The sequence below is a fragment of the Rattus norvegicus genome, chromosome 6 (genome assembly GCF_036323735.1).
Source record: "Rattus norvegicus strain BN/NHsdMcwi chromosome 6, GRCr8, whole genome shotgun sequence".
Taxonomy (NCBI): Eukaryota; Metazoa; Chordata; class Mammalia; order Rodentia; family Muridae; genus Rattus; species Rattus norvegicus.
The window spans coordinates 133,139,342-133,162,651 of record NC_086024.1 but is presented as its reverse complement, the minus strand read 5'-3'; the positions used below and the strand labels follow the sequence as shown (position 1 = coordinate 133,162,651).

Sequence of the window (23,310 nt, the reverse complement as noted above, 5' to 3'; positions counted from 1 at the left end):
ACAAGTACCAGGACAGCCGGGGCTATAGAGCCAGACATTGTCTCCTGGAGCATAAGTAGGAAAAAAATTAGTGCATTTGTAAAGGTGTTAGATAGACTTCTTTGAAGATGTGTAGATCGTCTACAACCATATGAAAAAGTGATGTAAACCAGTAATCGTAAGTGATACAGGGGCAGGAAGATGGCTCAGTGGGTAGACCTATCTGCCTCCAAGTAGATGGACAGAGTTCCATCCTAGGGACCCATATGGTGGAAGGGAGAACAAGACATGCTCAGACACACTCAGACACACTCAGACACATTCAGACACACTCAGACACATTCAGACACACACACACACACACACACATGCTCAGCCATACTCAGATACACACACATGCTTAGAAACACTCAGACACACACACACACACACATGCTCAGACACACTCACACAGACACACATGCTCAGACACACTCACACAGACACACACTCAGACACACATACACACACACACACGCTCAGACACATTCACACAGACACACACTCAGACACACACACACTCAGGCACACTCATACAAATAAAACCAAAACGAATTAAAATGTAATTTAAAAAAATTGCAAGGGCCAGTGTAGCTACCTACACATTAATCCCATAACTGACCAGCATGACAGCTCTGTGTGTAGAGGCACTCACTACCGAGCTGATGACAGCGCCATTCCCAGGGCCTGGGGTGGATGGTGAGAGGTTGCACTCTGACCTCTGCATGGACAACCACGGTCTGTTGCCGATGTGTGTGTGTGGCACCGCATGTGAGTGCACACACTTTATTAATTTTATAATTAACTTAGCTAAAGCAGAGTCAGAGGGAAGAGGGCGGTGTCAGGAGCTGCAGGAATGGAGTCGAGATAGCTCATGGATAGAGGGGTTCCATTTTGAGAGACAGAAAGTTCCGGGAATCTGCTGGACAGCAATGTACGGCAAACCGAATGATAGGTGGCTTTTATTACAATAAAAATAATAGGTAAAGCCCCGACATTTGCAGAAAAATGTCAGTTTTGTTGGTCTTGCATCTAGGGAGTCAAAGTGCTACCTGCCACTGTCAGTCAGAATAACCCAAAGGACATTTTGTGTTGGCTTTAAAAATAAAATGGAAGATCCAACCAAGGATTCAAAGATGTGAAAGTTCTAAGTTTAGCACTTTGAAGGGGGGTTGTTGCTGTTTTGTTTTCTTGTTTGCTTCATTTTTTTTCTTGTTTTTGTGGTTTTGTTTTGATTTGATTTTGTTTTTCAAGACAGGATTTCCCCATGTAGCCCTGGCTGTCCCTTTGAAGATCAGGCTGACCTCTGCCTCTGCCTCCTGGGTGCTGGGATTAAAGGCCTGTGCCACCACCATAATTAATTCCATATATATTTCCAAGATGTCCTAACTGAACGCCATCCACTTTAGGCCTGACAGACTTGATTTGGTACCAGTTGTACCTCATCGCCTTTGGCCTACTTACAATGACTCTCCCTCTGAACTGTGACCCAGTCACCTCTCACTTCACCTCTCACCTCAACACGGTCCCCAGATGCCAACACCAGGGACACAGGAAGTTGTCCACTTGGTACTTGTTTTTCCCCCCTAGAGCCAGCAACTATCTACACTCTCTGGACAGCCAGATGACACCGTTGGCCCTGATAAAAGCAGAATCCCCAAAAGGTTGAGATCTCTCCATGGGTCCCACAGGTGCCTTCTTCTTCTCGGATGGTGACTTCTAATTATCAACTTGACATAATCAAAATAAAGAAGAGAGCCTGATGGGGACTGCCTGGACTGTATTAGCCTGTGGGCATGCCTGAGGGGGGTTTTCTGAATTGGGTTAATTGATGTTGAAAGACCCACTTTCAATGTGTGCAACACCATTTCATGGGCAGGGCCCTGGCAAGCATTCTCGCTGTGTTCTTGGCTGTGGGTGTGACTAGTTGGTTTGTGTCCTGCCTTGACTCCCAAAGTGATGGGCTGCAACCTGGAATTATGAGCTAAAATTAACTTTTATTCATTTTTCATTCATAGTATGTTTATTTGTACTAGCAAAAATAAGGAAATGACCCAATTGCCCTTTAGCAATTTACTTTCCATAGTATAATAATTTCATTTTCCTATCCCTCAAAAAGAACTGTGACTGCATATCTTTGTGAGTTGATGAGCCTTTAGGCACTTATTTTCATAAAACTCTGAATCTAAACTTACCTCAAAACAGAAAGTTATTTTACAATTATGTTTACACTAACTGTCCAAAATATATTCAAGCATTTTATATTATTTTAACATACTTTAAGCCTTTTGAAATAAATTAGAAACACAGATAAACAAGTTATGAAAATTATATAAGCAAACATCACTCCTATGTATCATGTCTCTAAATGCACATCTGGCAAGGTTTTTTGTTTTTTGTTTTTTTATGTAGCAAGTGATCTTAACCGCTGAAACAGATCTCTGTCCCCTTATCTCTTGAAGATATACAATTGTCATTTTTCTCAAGGCTTCATTCCTTCAGTAATTATCTCCAATGTTGACTAAAAGTTACTCATATTAAATACCTTCTTAAATTATGTGTTTCTTGTTTTCAATTACCAAGGACTGAACTTGGCACCTCCTACACCCTGGTTAAGTGCTATATCTAGTAGATAAGCACTGAACTATATCCTCTAGTGGTTCCAAGCACCAATAGATTTCCTAATAAATGATGATCCAATATATTATTGCAAGGCCTGCCACATAAAAGTACTGCTTTAGTGTGAATTCTAAGTCTATATTTTGTCAGTGGATAGGTGCTCCAAGACCTACGATCCTTTAACAGTGCCTATCTTACTACTGACATTTTCATCTGTCACATTTCTGTGACTCTCTCAACATATACTTTTCACATTATATGTCTTCAAACTGTCCCTCGATAATAAATAATTAAATCAGTCATTTCACAATTCCGTTGACATAAAATATAGGTCATTTGTCTCTAGATATACCAATATAAATTTTATACTCCACAATATTCTTTGTAGATACTAAGAATCAGTTACATACAATAAGAGGTTTTAACTTTTACTCTTAAGTTGCTTGTATTAGGGGCATTTTATCACGGCAACAGGAAACCGAGCTAGGGAGCTGATAATATCCTCCATATAACTTGTTCAGCCTCCTCTGTGTCTCACTTGATGGACAGGGAGGACAGGGCTGTCCCCAGAGAGAAGGGACCTTGGTTAGAATAAAATAGGACAGGTCCAACAGCCACAGGGGCACCTACCATGTACTAGCAAGTTTCCTGGGGTTGGGGGGACACAGGCATCCAGCCTCTGCTGGGATGAAACGTCACCTCATGAAGGCATGCCCTGATCCCAGGCGGCATGGCTGGGGGTTCACAACCACCTTCTTGGGAGGGACCTCAAGAGTAAACTAGAGAAAGTGACAAGTGAAGGTGACAGCTATGTTCCTATGCACAGAGACAGCAGGTGCAGGCCATAGGTGTCCTCTAACACCCATATCTAAATCCTCAGTGTCCTAAGGCCACTAGCACTTTAGTGAACTCCACAGGTTTCCTATATTCATTGTGTGTGTGTGTGTGTTTGTGTGCTTGGTGTGTGAGTGGTGTGTGTATGTATGTGCTTGGTGTTTGAGTGCATGAGTGTGTGTGTATATGTATATGAATATGTGTGCTTGATGTGTGTGTGTGTATGTGTGCATGTTTGGGGTGTGTGTGTGTGTGTGTGTATGCCTGGGGTGTGTGTTGGGGATATGTATGTGTAGTGTGTGTGTAGTGTGGTGGATTTGTGTGTGTCGGTCTTCTATGGTGTGTGTGTGTGTGCACTGTGTGTGTGTGTGTGTGTGTGTGTGTGTTGAGAGAGAGAGAGAGAGAGCGCACTTAGGGGTATGGGGTATGTGCATGTGTAGTGTGTATGTGTGTATGTGGTGTGGTATGTTTGTGTGTGTCATATGGTGTATATGTGTTTGATATGTATGTGTGTGTGTGTGTGTGTGTGTGTGTGTGTGAGTGCTTGGGGTTATGTGTGTGTGGTCTGTATATGTTGTGTCTGTGTTTACATGAGTGTACACATTCATGTGTTGAAATTAGGAGTCTTCCTTGATTGCTCTCCACCTTCCTCATTGAGGCAGGGTCTCTCAGTCAAGCCTAGAGCTCACTGATAAAGGTAGCCTGGCTAGCCTGCTTGGGGTAGCTGCTGTCTTTGCTTTCCAGATACTGGGTGCCTTGCCCACCCAGCGTCTACGTGGGTTCCTGGGGTCCAAAGTCTGATCATTATGCTTGCTGCTTGCACAGAAAATGTTTTAGCCTCTGCACCATTTCCCCTGCCCTCTGTTTATCCTCACAACACACCTGAGGTAGCATTTCGGAGGACTTTCTTCAACGCTAGCTGCACTATGAAATGAACGAGCATTTAATTTCCTGTAGTCTAAAACATTAATGTTGACTATAAAGATCATGAAACACCATAGTCAATGGGTCATCAAGAGTTGAACGCTAACTTCGATCCCTCTGAAGATGACGCAGATGTCGAAGGTCCCACTTTTAGGCACAATTTAAAAGTATGAGTTTCCCCGAATCTTACCAATAAAACTTAAAGGTTCCTGTGGCTATAGAAGTTTTGCTAGGTTGCAAGTAGGGATGTGGGTTCCCATCCGTGGGAACCCGGTTGTTTTTAGAAAGAATGGTAAAAATACAAACCCATCCCACCATCTTGGCTGAGACTCCGTGAGCACAACCTCAGAAATAGAGCAGACGCTGAGCTACCCACCATTTGTGAACGGCAACTCGTCAAAGCCTGGGTGTCTGCAAGCCGAAAATCACAAGAGACCACAGCATCTCATGAGAAAGGGGTGCTCCTTCTAGACCCCCAAAGAGCTGCATTGAGAAGTCAGGTGTGTGTGGGGGAAGGGTCTTTCAAGTAGCCTACCTTTTGGTTACCGGCACAACCATTTCTTTCCTGGACCCCGAGGGCGATGGGAGGGAAGCACTGGGTTTCTTTGGTAACACGGTGCCATTGTTGACGGTGGTTCTAAGTGGCAGGGTCTGCCCCAGTGGTCTCGCTGCAAGAGAGGCAGAGGATGAAGTCAGAACCTTCCCTCAGAACCTTCCCCGTTACAGCAGTAACGATCCACAGAACCCAAGCCGCAAGGAACCAAGCTGCACAGATGATTTCAGTTCTACAAGCCAGCAGTAGTGGCACGGGGACAAAGGCAAGTGGTGTCACTTTTGCAATGATGACCAGACTATGACCCTGGATAGCATCACCTCACTCTACACAGATATTACCTCACAGGCAATGAGAAGCACAAAGCTGAACATCTCTATACAAGCAAGCCTTGAAGGACTACTCCTCCCCCTCCTCCCCTACTCCCCCTCCTCCCCTTCCTCCCCTGCTCCTCCCCCTCCCCTGCTCCCCCTCCTCCCCTGCTCCTTCTCCTGTTCTTCCTTCCCTGCTCCTCTCCCTGCTCCCCTCCTGTTCTTTTTCCTCCTGCTGCTCCTCCTACTGCTCCTCCTCAGTTCCTGCTGTTCCTTCCCCTTCTCTTCTCATGATCCCCCTCTACTTCCTGGTCTCCCTGACTCCCAAGCTTACACAGTGATGGGGATCAAACCCAGGGCTTCTTTTCCGCTACATAAGCACTCAGCCAACCGAGCTACTTTTCTAATGCAGCAATGCTCCTGCTGTTTAAGACATGGTTCCGTTCTGTTCTCATTTCTCTTCCTGTGGTAAAATACTCAGACCAAAAGCAGCATAGCGGAAAGGCAGGGTGCATTGGGTTACAGTTCCAGGCCACAGTCCATTGCTGAGGAGAAGTCAAAGTCGGAACTCAAGCAGCCAGTTACGGCACAGCCACAGTAATGGCCAGAGAGGAGAGAGCACGTCCACCATGGCTTCTGCACCATCTCTCAGCTTTACTCTCTCAGTGTTGAAGATACCCTACCTAGGGCATGGTGATGGGCACACGGACTGGGTCCTCCATTATCAATTAACGGTCAAGACAGTCTCTCACAGACATGGCCACAGGCCAACTTGCCCTAGACAATTCCTGAACTGAGGCTCTCCCCTCTGGTGACTGTAGTCAGGGCAAGCTAATAGTTAAGACTAACCATCACGGAGGCTGGAGAGATGGCTCTGAGGCTAAGAGCACTGGTTGCTCTTGCAGAGGACTTGGGTTCCATTCCCCCAAATCCACATAGTGGCTCACAACCGTCTATAACTCCATTACAAAGGATCCAATACCTTCCTCTGACCTCCTTGGGCACCAGGCATAATACGTGGCACATTCACACATGCACAGAGAAAATACCCATAAAGTTTCTAAAACTTAAACTTATGTCAAAAGCCTGACTGACCCAAGGGGGACAAATTGACAATGTGGGCCTCATTAAGAACTTTACAAGTTTGCCAAAGAAATTTTAAGAGGGCGGAAACACAAATTATAGGCTGGAGGAAAATATGTGTCTGACATGTCTGATAAATTGTGTACCTGATGACGGACATACGGTGGGTAAGAGCTCTGAAAATTCGGCAGTAAGGAAAGAGATGGCCCAGTTTTTTAAAATAATGGAGAGAAAATACAGAGACACCTCACTAATGTCTCCAGGTAGCAAACAGACACATGAGAAGACGGCTAACGTCACTGACACCGGGAAATGCAAATTAAAACACTCATGAGTTAGCTCTGTCCAACTATTAGGACAGCTGAAGTCCCCAAACCAAACCAAAACACCGGTCGCAAGTCAAGCGGGAGCCACAGGAACCCATGTGCTTTGATAACGGGACAATAAACGGTGCAGCTACTTTGGAATACAGCTTGGCAGTTTCTTATAAAGCTAAATATAATCTACCATATGATCTGGTAATCACTCTGACACTAAGTATTTACCTAAGTGTCTGAAAGCTTATGTCTACACAGACCTGCATATAAACGTTTATAGCAGTTTTAGTCACAATTGTCAAAAACTAGAAGGGACCAAGATGTCCTTCTGTAGGTAAATTGGATAAGCAAGCTGGACCACTCCACAGCAGACTGCTTCAGTGATCAAAGTATAGAACTGCCCGCAACGCACGGGGCTCAGAAGTCCGAGTAAGTGTGATTGTCGGCGTCAACTGTGAACGTGACAGACTCTAGAACCATGGTTCTGAGCATGCCTGTGGGGATTATCTTGGTTAGGCTTATTGAAGTGGGAAGGCCTGCCCACTGTGGGTGGAATCATCCCCCTGGCTCGGATCCTGAACTGTGCAGAGAAACCAGGTTCAGTAGTGGTCTATGTTCACTGCTCTTTGCTTCCTGATTGGGGACATAATGTGACCCATCAAGGTCACCTGATCCCACCCACTTGATGGGTGCAAAGTGACCTGGAGTGTGTGCTTGCTCCAGCATTGCTCTGATCAGTAGGGTTGGGTCAGGTTGGGTCTGAGACTGCCTCTCTGCCCCACTGTCCGGCAATGTTCTGGAGCTCTGGGGACCACCCTGAGAACAGCTGGCTAAGGCACTGTCAGCCTTGGTTGTCCTATTGTCTGTACCATCCTGGCTGTCACACCCTTCTCTGATATTCCTAACAGGTATGTGATGGCTAATTTTGGTTGTCAGTTTGACATCTGCAATTAACTAAAATCCAAGCAGCTGGGCACACCTGTGAGGGATTTTCTTTTACTTTTATTAAATCATTTGAAGTGGGAAATCCCACTATTTTTTGTTGTTTTGTTTTTCAAGACAAGATTTCTTGGTGTAGCCCAAACTCATTTTGTAGACCAGGATGGCCTCAGACTCAGAAATCCACCTGGTTTTTTGGTTGTTCTTTTGTTTTGTTTGTTTTTTTAACCTCCCAGGTGCTGGGATTAAAGGTGTGTGTCAGCAGGCCCAGCTGAGGAGAGACCCACTTTTAATCTGGATCTTTGGAGGTGAGAATAGCCACTTTTAGTTCTGGGGCAGCCTATATAAGGCGGTGGAAGGAGGAAGCTTTTGCTCGTTGCCTGCTTGCTCTCGCCTTGCTACTATGTCAACATCTTCAGTGGCATTAGAGTATATTTCTTCAGGGTCCCAGCATATACAGAAGGCCAGTTTAGACATCTGGCTTGTGACTGAACAACTACTGGATGCTTGGATTTCCTGTTGGAAGACAGCCATTTTTGGACTACCTGGACGAGAGCCTGTAGAGTTGTGGTAGAGGGTCATTTACACACACACACACACACACACACACACACACACACACACACACACACACACACCTTCCCATGTGCTTTAATAAAATGGTCTACACCCGGCCCAGAGCCCAGACTGAACACTGTGTCTCTTGGGAACAGAAAGGAACTGGCACCACCTGTAGCCCTAAAGGGCTGAGGCAGGGAGCAGTTAGCAGAGCCTAGAAGAGAGCAACACCAAGTGGAGAGACTGTGCTAGGCTGAGGGATCCCACAGAATCAGACAAAGGCATGTGAGTATTCTGACCTTATACTTTCATTCCCCAGCCCTCAGTCCTGAAGGGGACGGGGAGGCAGAGGAAGCCTGTGCCAGTGCTGACTCTAGCAGAGGCTGGAGGAGCAGGGACACGAAGAGGACACAGAAGAGAAGTCCCACCTGCCATTGCACTGAGAGTGCTGCATGCGACTGGCTGCCCATCGACAGGCCTGCCCATCAGCCATTGGCTTCTGAAAGGTAGCAGCTGGCACCAGGCACACACATAGAGAATGTGGTACAGATGGCCCTCCCTGTCCATGGGTTCAATGCCTGGGGCTCTTCCAACTAAGGACAGACGATGGCTCTTAAAACATCCTGTGTTCTTTTTCTTGCTATTATTCCTTGAACAACAGGACTCAAAGCATTTACAGCACACATGTGACGGTGACACAGAGGTGACTCTGATTATAAAGAAGGAAGAGAGTGCGTCGTATGTAAAACATTTTGCCGTTATATGTAAAGGACCTGAGCAGCCACTGGCTGGGGTACTTTGTGGGCCCTGGAAGCTCTCCTTGGACAGAGGGAGAGAGGGCTGTATTTGTCAGTCGGTCCACATTGTATTTCAACGATATGAGACGGAGAGATGGCGCAGCGGTTAAGGGCATGCACAACTCTCTCAGAGGAACCGAGTTTCATTACCAGTGTCCACGTTGGGTGGCTCACCACCAACTGCCTGTTAACTGCAGCTTCAGGGCATTCAACATCCTCCTATGGCCTTTTTGGGCATCTGCACTCACATGCACAAACCCCACACAGAGACACATGCACTTACACATAATTCAAATATGAATAAATCATTCTAAAAAGATATGATAGCCAACAGTGAAGGCAAGCATCCCTGGATAGACACATGCAACACCCAAACAAACATGCACAAACACGCACACATGCACACACACGTACACATACACACATACGTACACATACACACACATACATACACACACACGTACACATACACACATACGTACACATACACACACACACACACACGTACACATACACACATACGTACACATACACACACATACATACACACACACGTATACATACACACATATGTACACATACACACATACATACACATACACACACATACACACACAAACACACACACGTACACATACACACATACACACACATACACACACGTACACACACGTACACATACACACACATACACACACAAACACACACACGTACACATACACACACATACACACACAAACACACACGTACACATACACACACATACACACATACGTACACATACACACACATACAAACACACGTATACATACACACACGTACACATACACACACACACATACACACACACACATACACACACACACACACACACCACAGATTGTGGGAAAGGAACAATACAACTTCCTGTCTCCCAGTGGTTGCTGAGAGAAATGACTTCCTGATTTCCAGGGAACATTAACATTAACATTTCTGCTTCACAAAAATGTTGTGCTTAAAAATCACACCTTAATTGTTCCTAGAGGGTTTGACACAAAAAGAACTTCTCAGAAAAAGGGAGCACCACAAATACTAAGATGGGAGGACCATCAAGGACAAGATGGCTGCAAGTCAGGTCTCAGGGGGACTGACAAGCATGTGTGAACACAGGACAGAGACCCTTGGGGCAGAGAGAGCTGATCTCCCCATCAACTGGGACTAGCCAGGGATAAGCCAGCACCTTGTCAAAGCCTCAACTTCCATCTCACATAAGGCTGGCAATGCCAGCATGGCAGGCCGCTGGGAGGGTTAGGAACAAGAACTGAAAGTCCCTAGCATGAGGCAGGCACCGAAGCTGAGGTAGCTGATCTCCTTGCTCCATTTCTACTGCTGGGATAAAAAACACCCTGGCAAAAAGCAGCTCGTTGGGAAAGGGCTTATTTCAGTTCACAGTTCCAGGCATCGTCCACCATAGCAGGGGAGTCAAGGCAGGAACGTGAAGCGGCTGGTCACACCACAGCCACAGTCGAGAGCAGGGAGAGGAATGGTGCATGCTGGTCCTCAGGTCACCTCTTCTACCCTCCTACAGCCCGGGACCCAACATCACAGCTCTGAAAAATTCAGGCCCAGCCCCCAGAGCTCGGATACGTAGCCCTGTCCCACAAACGGCATAGTGTAGGGCCATGGCACCCCTCCCTATTCATGTCTCCCACTCTTCTGATTTCCTTTTATTTTTCAGTGACTTTCGAGCCAACGATGATTTGCGCTCGTGAAAGCAATGCACGGTGAGGCATTAGGTAACCGTGAAAGAGGCATTTCTTTCCGGTTATGTCACGAGACGTCACTCACCGTCAAAAATAAAAGTCCTGCGTGAACCCTGTCTGTTGATTCCCCTACTCTTCAAAAATAAGATTTTAGAAACCCAGAGCCGCTTTCAAGGCTCCCTTTGGGACGCAGTCGTCATCAGATCTATTTGTGGAAAGTCGAGCGGGTCATGAATGTCTAAAATAACTGGGTTTCTGGTCCAAAATACCCCAAGTGCTTTGGGACTTAGAGGCAAAGGTCACTGGAAAGGATTATTCAAAATACAGAGCTGAGGGTTGCATGTGCCTCTGATGTAGATCTGCCTTCGAGTGTCAGGAAGGATGTGGGTCCCTTTCCACAGAGTAGAGACCTAGCCAAGCCGGGAGATGGCCAGGCTTGACAAAGACCAAGGAGATTAAACATTACACAGCCCTCTCCTGACTCCAGTGATGATCCAAGCCTCCTGGAAACAAGGAAAGAGGGAGAAAGGGGAGGAGGAGGAGAGGGAGGGGGAGGAGGAGAGAGAACACCTGCACGGTGAGGTTCATGTGCCTTATTTTTTAAGACAAGATCTCTCACTGCCCTGAAGCCTGCCAAGTTGGCTAGGCCAACCAGTGACACCCCGGAAGCCATCTTCTTCCCTAGCACCTGAACTATATCCTGTAAACCCACACCATCTCATGCAGTGGGGACCATCCTCTGGCCTTCAATGCTTGCATCACAAGCAAGTCACTGACCGAGCTATCTCCGTGGTTCAAGAAAGGCTTGTTTTTGTTTTTGTTTTATTTTTGAGGCAGGGTCTCTCTGAGGAGTCCCCACTGTCTCAGATTTCACAGAGCTCCACCTGCCTTTGCTTTCCCACAGCTGAGATTAAAGGTGCACACCACCGCGCCCAGCTGAGAAGGGCATTTCATGCAACCTCAGGGTGTCTTAACCAGAGGAAGCTCACAGGCCGGGTGGGGCAGCCAGAAAATCAACTCTGACAGAAGAGGAGCCACTGCCCTCAGATGCAAACGTCAGGACACGGATATGCATGCCCGTGGTGTGGGGAATTATGACGACTTTTGTTTCTGAAATTTGAAGGTGTGATCACTACAGAGTTACTTAACATGAGCTGTGTCCTCAGAGAGGCATGAAATAATGGCTCAAACTGACCAGAAAACCCGCTGGTACAGACCTCTGTTGAAGGCTGTGTCCACACAGGTAGTGTGGGGTCTCAAAAGCAGCCAATGACACACCCTAAAAGAAGCTGAGCGAACCGGCCAGCTAGATGCCTCTGGACTCAACTTTCTAAAGGGAGCCTCCCACATCTACACCAGACTGAGTGAGGGGCTGCCATGCATCACGTGACTTTGCTGTGTTTGTTGTAAGCTAAGGACACAGGTGGGGATGGGACATACTAGTGGACTTTCTGGATGGAACCCCCAGCGAGGGCTAAAGCTCTCTCTGTCAGCTCTCTCTGCCCCATGCAATCTTAAATGATCTCAGTGATCCATGTGTACCGTCCCTTCCTTGACTCAAAAGTATTTAGGGATCATCTACAAAGACACACGTCGGCATCACAGAGGACAACTCACCCAAAGCACACCAACAAAGACTGTCAACCTTAGTGAGATTGGTTCAGCGGGTGGGGCTAAGGGCACTTTGATTTGGAGTCAGTTTTGGGGTAAACCGCCAAATATTTAACGCTGCTATGGGTACCACACCATGCCCACCTTTGGTAGGTCCTTTCCTGTTAAGGACAGCCTGTTGCTCCTCTGTGATGTTCAGCCTCCGAACCACGTCGGCCAGCGCCGACTTGAGCAGCTGAATGTCATCCTCCTGCATCTGGACCCGCTGCTCCAGAGAGGCGATGCGGTCTGATATCTCCATGCTGCTGGCAGCAGACGCGCTGTCATCTAGACAAGAGAGAAGTGTCAGGTAAGTGAAGGACAGCCCATGACAACCAGATCTGTGCACGCACTGGGACACCGCATGAACGCGACACAGTCTACCGACCTAAGACAATGGTCTGTGGGCAGAATCACATGAGACGGTTTACTTGATGGAATTTCATTCTTCTTCCCATTATCACCAAGTCATGTTCCATGGGCTTGCCACGTTTAACGTGTCAACTGGTATTCTTGCCATGTTTAACATGTCAACTGGTATTCTATTTTTCTAAGTGCAAGCCCATTTGTTCGCTTGCTCTGTGGTACTAGGGAAACCTAGGGGATGCAACTGATGCCAGACTCTCAACATTTGCAGAACCCTCTGCCTACTCCTCTTGCCTTTATCCAACGGTGCTAGCTGACCAGAAGTTTGTGGTCAGAGGACCACACTGCCTGTTGGTGTGCTAAAGCCTGTAGCCACTCGGCCTCTTGAAACCAAAGCAGGTCTGTCTGAATCCATCTCGCATCTCTAAGATCCTTCCCAAACTATGGTCACATAGTGCTAGCTGTGCAGATGGAGAGGAATCCAGATCAAGGGAGAACGTCAGCAGCAACACCAGACACAGCCATGCCCAGATTAGCACAGACTGGGGAAACACGGTCCCACTTTTTGAAGGACAAAACATTGGGTGGTCAGCTCTGTCTGGTAAAGAAATCCTTATGTAACAGTCATGGGCACCACCTTAACTAGAGGCACAGTTCCCAGCCCCTGGACACCTTCCTTATCTCTACCACCTTGTTCTTAAAAATCTTCTTAACATGGACTACATACCTACCACAGAACCTTCCCTGCAGAGGTGTGAATGAGAATGGCCCCATAGCCTCAGATGTTTGAATACTTGGTCCCTAATTGGTGGAACCGTTTGGGAAGGATTAGGAGGTGTGGCTTTGTTGGAGGTGTGCCACTGGAGGAGGATGGGGGTGGGCTTTGAGGTTTCAAAAACTTAATGCCATTCCCAGAGTGCTCTCTGTCTTGTGGATCAAGATGTGAGCTCGCGACCTCTGCTCCAGCTACCTGCCGCCATGTCTTCACTCTGCCATTGTAGACTCTAGCCCTCTGGAACCATTATGTCAATTAAACTCTTCCTTTTGTAAGTTGCCTTCGACATAGTGTTGTATCATAGCAATAGAAACCCTAATCCAAAGCTTCCCTTAGAGCTTTAAGAAATTATTTATTTGTGTGTATGTGTGTGTGTGTGTGTGTGTGTGTGTGTGTGTTGTGTGTGTGTGTGCATGCACGGGCACCATTGCACATGTGTAGAGGTCAGAGCACAGCTTTCCCAAGTCTAGTCTCTCCTACCACATGGGTTCTGCGGAAAATTCATCTCATGGCCCAACAGACACAGGTTACATACAAAGTTGAAGACAGGACTAAAGTAAGTAGGAAAAGGATAGTGTCATGTAATCAAAATCAGAGAAGCAAAGAGCCATGCCGCAGTGAAAGAGGTGGCAACTGTGAGGAAGAAGAAATAGGTATTACCACATATCAGCAATTCTAACGAAAGAGACAGAGCCTTCCTTCTGTTACACAGAGCACACACTGTGGAGTCAAACCACTGGTGTTCAAATTCCACCTCTGCTCCTCACCAGATACCCCATTTCTCCTCCAGAAGGATGGGGACAACTTCAGCATCTACGTCAGCCGGTTATGGTAACAGTACGCGAGTTCTCTATCTGCTTCACTTAGACTGTGTCGTACAAGCTGATGCATACATGCATGCTGTAACTAAGCTACTTATTATCAGTATCATTACACAATGTCAGTTAAGTCAAATTTAAGATTTCTTCCAAAATTCCCGAGTATTCTCTGAACAGTTCTAGGAGTTTGTTCTACTTTTAATTACATGTCAGTGTGCGGTGTGTACATACCAGCAGAGGGTGTTGGATCCCCTGGAACAGACCTCACAGGCAGTTCTGCTGGTGAGTGGCACAATGGATGCTGGGAAATGAACTTGAGTCCTCTAGAAGTGCAGTGCATACTATTAATCACTGAGCCAGCTCTCTAGCCCCTTTCTGAACTGTCTTTCTGTCTGTCTGTCTATCATCTGTCTATCTGTCTATCTGTCTATATATCATCTATCATCTATCTATCTATCTATCTATCTATCTATCTATCTATCTATCTGTTAAGTACCTGTCCATCTTCTGTCTATTTATCTAGCTATGTTTTTGTTTATTTTTTTTCAGACAGGGTTTCTCTGTGTAGTCCTGGCTCTCCTGGAACTCACCCTATAGACCAGGTTGGCCTCGAACTCAGAGATCCACCTGTCTCTGTCTCTGGAGTGCTGGGACTAAAGGTATATGTCACCAATGCCTGGGAGTTTCTAAACATTTTTGTGCAAGTAAGAATTCATATCTTATTAATAATGTGTTTCACAAATTACAAAAATAATGTTATAGCTTTCTCTTAAGACCTGAGTGTTAAAATAAAGTTCAGGTGGTAAGATGGCTATGCTTTTGGGGGTGCAGCCTGGTAGAGGCAATGAGGTCATTGTGAGATCACTGGACACAGGCCTTTGCAAAGGATTGTGAGGCTTCTCAGACATGAGGTGAGTGGTTCTGCTGCAAGGACAGCTCTGGCCACAAGATGCTGCCACAACACAGGCCCAAAGCAGCCAAATAAACCTCATTTCCTATAAGTTTATTAACATGAGTCTCCTGTTGTAGTCACAGAATGCTAACATAGGAAGGCCTGTTATGACCTCTCTGGGTTGTTCATGTAGACAACAGCTTTTAAAGAAGACACACAAAATTGTGAATGGGGCTCTGAACCAACACAGTACGGAAGCCTGTAGGGTCCAAATATGTACAGTCAGCCACGTATATTCACACATGGAGCAGAACAGAAATGACTAGCTGGCAATGGTCTAAAACACGCCGTTGCAAACAGCAGCACCGTGTCCTCTGTAGGTGGGTGGATGAGTAGACAGAAGGATGGACAGGTGAGAAGTCTTATACCAAAGAGCATAAATCAGACTTTCAATCTCATCATCAGATTTGCATAGGAAAAAGTATAACTGAATGTTTTCCCAGAAAAGCCAAAGCATCTCAGAGTCTCTGCCTTTGAGCCTTGCTGAGGTTTCCCCGTGAGGTAATCCTTGCGCTTTTTGGATCCTGCTCAGCTGTGACTGTCTGCTTTCTTCCATTTCTCCAGGTAATGACCCTCCAAAGTGTGGCTGGGGCACTGCCTGGCAGCCCTTGAGTCTGAGTTCTCCCTTGCACGTAGCCAGGGAACCGGATCAGTCAGAGAATGACGAAGTCCACAGCCTGACCCATGCAGACCTTTGCCAACAGTCGAACATGTCGCTGAATTCCACAGCCTGAAAAGGAACGTCCTCTCTCATTTCTGACAAGAAGACTGTTAAACTAGGAATGGGGCACAAAGAAAACTTCCATGCGTTATCCTCCTTTAAAGTCACTTTAGAACTGATACCTCATGCGCGACTTCTCCGGAGAAGTCATTAAAACAGAGGCCATAACAAGAAGCTGGAGAGTGGCTCAGAGGTTAAGAGCACTGGCTGCTCTTGCAGAGGCTCTGGGTTCAGTTCCCAGCACCCTCATGGCTGCTCACAACTACCCGGAACTCCAGTGTCAAAGGGTCTGATGCCTTCTCCCTGTCTATGTAGGCACCGATACACAATGTATCATTTGGGCCACAATGTATCATTTGGGCAGTCATACTTTAGTAAAACTAAATCATTTTTTAAAAGGCTTATTTTAAGCCTTTATATAAGTCTTTAAGGTTTTCACTTGAGCTGTAAGTCATTTTTCTTGTATTGTTAGAGCAATATGTTGGAAAAAAACAGGCTTTCTCTACAATTCTACTCCTTGCATTGGAGTTTACTTATCTTTGAGAAAAGGTCTTATGTAGCCTAGGTTGACCAACTTGCTAGGTAGCCAAGCATGACCTTGAACTCCTAATCCTCCTGCCTCTACCTCCCTAGTTCATGGATTATAGGTTTGGCCATCACAAATGGTTTATACAATGCTGGGGCAGTAAGCTCAGGGATCTGTGCATGCTGGGCAAGCATTGTACCAACCAACCACACCATAACCAACCAGCTCTTAGGTTTTTACGACTTCCACTCGAAAGTGGAACCCACTTCGTGGGGCACCTGCTATTTGGGCGGCCTGGGTTCTGCTTACTCAGCCAGTGAGGAAGTCTCTCCCATTGTAGAGTGCCTGTCTCCAGATAGAAGTGGAAACTTAAGGGTCCTCTGGAAAGTCAGTTGGGTGGTGTTTTGCTGGGGCAAACACATTTCGTTAAAGTGGACGCAGATGTGAAAGGCTCAGGCAGACTCATGAAGGAACATCTGACTGAAGCAGACACAGGAGAGAGGATGTTCTGCTAAAGCAAGTGACAGGACACGTGATGAAGGAGTCTTTGTTAAGGACACACAGGTATTGGTCTGCCTTGTGGTCAGTTGTGCTGCATTTGTCAGGACTCCATAGAGAGATGCACCAAAGGACTTCTGGTGGCCTGCTGCAGTTTCTTGACACGTCCGAGGACTCAGGCTGATTGGATGCACGTGCTGAGGCAAGCACATGGAGGACACGTGATAACTGGAAGGTATACATAGGACTCCATGGAGTGACGGAGACAGAGCTTGACTTGCTGGTACAGCTAGCTGTGCAACGCTTGTGAGTCTCGCATCTTTGTTGATCTTCACTTCCCTGAGAGAGGCACAGCTGAGGACTTCTACTGGTGTCCCCGTGGTCCCTCCTGCTGACTCGAGAGGAGGCTGAGGCCTGGCTGTCTCTGCTAGGTTGTGTCACCACTGTTGCTAACCCGACTCTACTGAACTGGTTGTTGGTGTAGCCATGAAGTGTTTTTGACTAAATCCAGCTGCTGCTGACCGCTAATCTGTGAACTGAACTGCTGATTTCCAGGTGACACAGATGGGAGTTGCTCCAAAGAACCTTCCTGAACAGATCCATTTACCCTGTATCCTTTCTTTCCCACTACCTCTGGTGGGTGATGGGCTACAAGGAAGGTTAAAGTGTTTAAGAACCATCATTTAAAAAAAAAAGGTTTGGAAAAAATTAAACGTACACCAGACAGCAGCTACACAACAACCCCAGACTCTCTAGCGCTGGTGCTGTGCCCACTGTAGTGAGACACTGTAGAGGCCTGAGCAGGAAACTTCTCTGTAAGCCTCAGTCAAGAGCGGATATCCCTCTCATGGTGCCAATGGTCCCCAGAAAGGCCGCTGAGTTACCATGAGGAGAGACACTCCAGAGCTGTGAGGGAGCAAGGTACAGTAGAGAGAGCACAGCCAGGGCACACACAGTAGGATTCTTCATATTGATCCTTAACCCTGGCAGGTAGCTTGACCACTCCAGGCCCAGTGCTCCTGCCTCTGGTGTTCTCCTGAGAATGCATGCTAATATGTACCTAACACCGAATATTAACACATTGATGGCCTGGAGACACTCCCCAGTGGTAGTGCGTATCACATAAAGGTGGAGCATCCCCTATCTGAACTAGTTCGGACCAGGAGTGTTTCCAGTTCTGAAGGTTTTCAGGCCTGTGTTTTATTGAGTAGCCATGGCAAATGTCTGAAATCTAAAACACACCACGGCGATACTCTAAAAGTTTCCGATTCCACAGCCTTTTCTACTTTGAGTCCTCAGATTAGGAACACTGTCCATGTGTGAGTCACTGCTGCTAAAGTTATTGTTATCGCAACAGAAAGCCTGGCCTTCGGAGACACCGGAGACGCCAGCTGCTGAAGTGAATCTGCAGTCTGCAGGGCTCAGCCGTGAGGTCACCCAGACTGCCCTCAGCCCAGTGACAACCTCGACACAGAGCGGGGTGGACAAGACCAGAGTCCTCGAATGCAGCACAGAGAGGAGCCGGACTCAAGAGGGGGTCCCCAGCCTGCCTCCCTCTCCCACATCAGTTGAGAGCAGAACCCTGCTGACACCAGACAGGCTCTGTGATGCCCCTGGTTCCAGGAACAAAAAGACAACCTTATAGCTCCACCACTTACCCTCTGTTCCCGGGCAGCTAATTATGATTATAAAAATTAAGTTTAATCAATTACTTTCACAGCTGTGAAAAATAGCATAAAAGGGTCTTTGGGTAGCTTGTCTGTTTCACCCTATTTCTTTTTATCTATCTATCTATCATCTATCTATCTATCTATCATCTACCATCTATTATCTATCTATCATCTATCCATCATCTATCAATCAATCTATCTATCATCTATATATCATCTATCAATCCCTCATCTATCTATCCATTATCTGTCATCTATCATCTATCATGTATCAATCTATTTATCATCTATCTATCATGTACCAATCTATTTATCATCTATCATTTATCTATCTATAACCTATATCAATCTATTTATCATCTATCATTTATCTATCTATAACCTATCTATCTATCATCTATCTTTTATCCATCTATCATCTATCTACTTACCTATCTATCTATCTATCTAACTATCTATGTTTTCTGAGACAGTGTTTCATCCTATTATTAGGTCTTTTGAGAAGGATTTTTCATCCTGCTTGAAAGGTCGAGGAACAACAGGGACTTTGTTCTTGTTAAAAGAGGAGCCCAGGGCCTGAGTCCATCCTATTAAGATGCTCACCCTTTATCTGCATCCCCAGCCTCACAGCCTCTGATGTGCAGTGCCTTGGCCCTGCCTATCACTGAGCTGTCAACCCTCACCTCAAATGAGAGGGAGAACATCTGAATCTCCCAGACTTCGTCCAAGGCCAAGGTGCTGCGGGGTCAGTCATAAACCCTAAGTTCTACACCAGATGGCTGCTTATCCAAATGACAAGCACTCGTCCCATCCATGAGATTTTCCAAAATATTTGACAGGTATTGCTTGGGGGTGAGGGGGAAGCCCAGGGAGGAGGGACTGGGAAGAGGGATCAGTTAGTAAAGTTCTTGCTGGGCAAGCATAAGGACCTCAGTTTGGATCCCCAGAACCCAGATAAAAGTGGGGTGCAGCAGCTCTGTAATAGCCAGCTGGGGAGATGAAGCTAAGTGCATCCCTGGAGCGCACTGGCTAGACAGCCTCGCTCATTCAGTAAGTTCGAGGTACAGTGCAAGACCACCTTAGCTATGTTTCTATTGCTGTAAAGAGACACCATGACCAAGGCAACTTATAAGAGGGAGCATTTAAATGAAGGCTGGCTTACAGTTTCAGGGAGTGAGCCCATGGCCATCACACAGTGGGGAGCATGGCAGCAGTCAGGCAGAGTGGCTCTGGAGCAATCAGTAGCTGAGAGTTTGTATCTGATCCATAAGCAGGAGGCAGAGAAAAAGAGGCTGGACCTGGCAAGGGCTTTTGAAGCCGCAAAGCTTACCCCTAGTGACATGCCTCCTCTAGCAAGACCACACCTCCTAATCCTTCCCAAAGAGTTCCACCACCTGGGGGGGGGGGGACCAAATATTCAAATATATGAGACTATGGGGACCATTCTTATTCAAACCACAATAAAGACCATCTCAAAATATAAAGCAGAGAGCCATTGAAGACACCCAATGTCAACTTTTGACCTCCATGTATACATGTAAACACACACACACTCACATTCACACACACACTCACACACACAAGCTCTCACATACATGCTCACACACACATTCACACCACACACACAAACACTCACACACACTCACACTCACACACTCACACACTCACACACTCACACACACTCACATTCACACACATTCTCACACACACTCACATACACATTCACACTCACACACTCACATTCACACACACTCACACACACAAGCTCTCACATACATGCTCACACACACAGTCACACCACACATTCACACACACACATAAACACTCACATTCACACACACACTCACACACACTCACACACTCACATACACATTCACACTCACACACTCACATTCACACACTCACACACACAAGCTCTCACATGCTCACACACACAGTCACACCACACATTCACACACACATAAACACTCACATTCACACACACACTCACACACACTCACACACAGATACTTGTTGAGATTTAACATTTCACAACCAATCATATATGCAATGATGAAAAAGAAAGTTTTGCTCAACATTCAGAAAACTATCCCACAAAATTAACTTTATTACCTATTGTCTGCAGAAAAGTATTTTTATGCTCTGAGACCTGATAGCAAAAAGAATACAAGACATTCTTCATGGAACGTGACACATATGTTGTCACTTTAAGGCCAGGGCCATGATCCTCCTGTGAGATGCACAGTCCTGGGTGAGTGGAGGGGAAGGGGCACCCTGGCTGAAGGATCTCAGCTTCACTCTCCCAGGCCTAGCTAGAGACCACATGGGTCAGTCTGGACCCAGAGTCCTGCTCGTCCTAGGGCTGGGCCTGTCCTCGGAACTGTGTCTCTGAAAGTCACTTCACAGAAAATTACGTGTGTGTGCTCCGTGTCCCAAGCCAGGCGCCATGATGCACATGAGCAAAGAGTTGTATGATTAGCCACGAAAAGATTTCACAGTGGCCCTTGACTGGATAGAGAGGTCCCACCAACGTCTGCATGAGGAGCTTCAGCAGGGACCCCAGATCTGAAAGAGACAGTAAGCTGGGCTTCTGCAAGCAGAGGCTGTGGGTCAGTAGAGTAGAGACCGAGAAAGAAGACTTCGTTCCTAGTAGCAATGTGTGACTGCGTCTGATCTGGAAGATCTGTCAGCTCGACTCAATGAAGTCAGGCTTTCCCCTGCCTCAGAGGAGCTGGGACAACTCAATACTGCCTCTGTACATCACAGAGAGGCTGACCAACAGATAGCTGTGGTAGTAACACAGGAGTACAGACACGAGAGCAACATCCAGGTCCCACCATGCCCACAAGGCTGACTGGACCCTCAGTGACCTGAGGAGAGTCCAGAGCGAGGTCCAAATGCAGGTGAGGGAAGAACGGGGATTCAAAACAAATGCAGGTTTTCATGAATTCCTAACACTGAAAATCAGAGGGAAACTGATGGCCTTGCCCTTGTGTGGCTGCAGAGAGTGTGGTAGACTGAAAATCAGAGGGAAACTGATGGCCTTGCCCTTGTGTGGCTGCAGAGAGTGTGGTAGACTGAAAATCAGAGGGAAACTGATGGCCTTGCCCTTGTGTGGCTGCAGAGTGTGTGGTAGACTGAAAATCAGAGGGAAACTGATGGCCTTGCCCTTGTGTGGCTGCAGAGAGTGTGGTAGACTGAAAATCAGAGGGAAACTGATGGCCTTGCCCTTGTGTGGCTGCAGAGAGTGTGGTAGACTGAAAATCAGAGGGAAACTGATGGCCTTGCCCTTGTGTGGCTGCAGAGTGTGTGGTAGACTGAAAATCAGAGGGAAACTGATGGCCTTGCCCTTGTGTGGCTGCAGAGAGTGTGGTAGACTGAAAATCAGAGGGAAACTGATGGCCTTGCCCTTGTGTGGCTGCAGAGAGTGTGGTAGACTGAAAATCAGAGGGAAACTGATGGCCTTGCCCTTGTGTGGCTGCAGAGAGTGTGGTAGACTGAAAATCAGAGGGAAACTGATGGCCTTGCCCTTGTGTGGCTGCAGAGTGTGTGGTAGACTGAAAATCAGAGGGAAACTGATGGCCTTGCCCTTGTGTGGCTGCAGAGTGGGGTAAAATTTTTAGTGCTTTTATCTCGGCCTATGTTCTCATGTCCTTTTTGTCTAACTGTTATCAACCTGGAAAAGTTCTCCTAAGGCATCATGGGATAACTTGAAATGTTTGGAAGTCAGCTAAATACTGCAGTGTGCTGGAGATGCTGTGTACACACACACACACACACACACACACACACACACACACACACACACAGAGAGAGAGAGAGAGAGAGAGAGAGAGAGAGAGAGAGAGAGAGAGAGAGAGAGTGTGTGTCACAGTGATCTCTTAGGGACACACTCCAAACTTGAGTTCATGACCAGCTACCACCTCTTGTGCACATCACGGACTTCGCTTGGTTCAGATCCTTGCTATGGGCTGCAAGGGGCAGAGGTCCAGTTAGTTGTGCGTGGAAAGGAATGAAGGATAAAACAAAGGGGTTTCTTTTCATGTATAAACTTATTTCGGACGGGATTTCCTCAGTGAAAAATGAAGAACAGGATGGGGGGCAGAGTGCCTACCTAGCATACGTGAGTCTCTGGTTCTATCTCCAGAGCCAGTAAACAGAATTAAAAAGGTAGGGGACATCGCACATTGAGGACAGTGGGCATCTGAGAGCCTCAGTCTGAAATCCTCTGGCATCTCGGAGCCACTAGAAGCCTCATGCCCGCAGCTACTGTCTTTGTTTCTTCGGGACATGAACTCATGACCGTGTCCACTGCTCATTTCGCTGGAAAGTAAGTGCCATGGTAGGTTTGCTTCTCTGCTCCTTACCCCAAACCCAGAGTGAGCTCAGCGTACCACGGGACACAGCACACCTGTGTCACAGGATCAAGCAACACAGCAGGCCCCAAGTGCTCATGGAGCCCACAGTCCGTGCACACATACTGGGGTATATGTTTCTACGAAGAACACAACTGTCAGGTTGGGGCTGTGTGGTTTCTTGATCGAATTTTGTCCATCATAAAGGTTCAGGGTCCGAGAAGATGTATCACGTCCAGTCATTGCAAGATCTAACCCAAGCTTCCGTCCCTCCCGCTGCACCA

General features: G+C 46.8%; 1 protein-coding gene across 12 annotated transcripts in view; it reads right to left on the bottom strand.

Annotated features, from left to right (window-relative positions):
• Eml1 (EMAP like 1) overlaps nt 1-23,310 on the bottom strand; it is a 173,372-nt gene that overhangs the window by 58,991 nt on the left and 91,071 nt on the right. For all 12 annotated transcript variants that reach the window (NR_174190.1, NR_174191.1, XM_039112547.2 and 9 more), the window contains exons 2-3: nt 12,451-12,633; nt 4,931-5,063 (exon numbers count right to left, since the gene is read on the bottom strand). Coding sequence is in view for 10 of the 12 variants with exons in the window: in XM_039112547.2 (XP_038968475.1) it covers nt 4,931-5,063; nt 12,451-12,633 (316 nt within the window). In the remaining 2 variants the exon portion in view is untranslated. The remainder of the gene's footprint in view (nt 1-4,930; nt 5,064-12,450; nt 12,634-23,310) is intronic.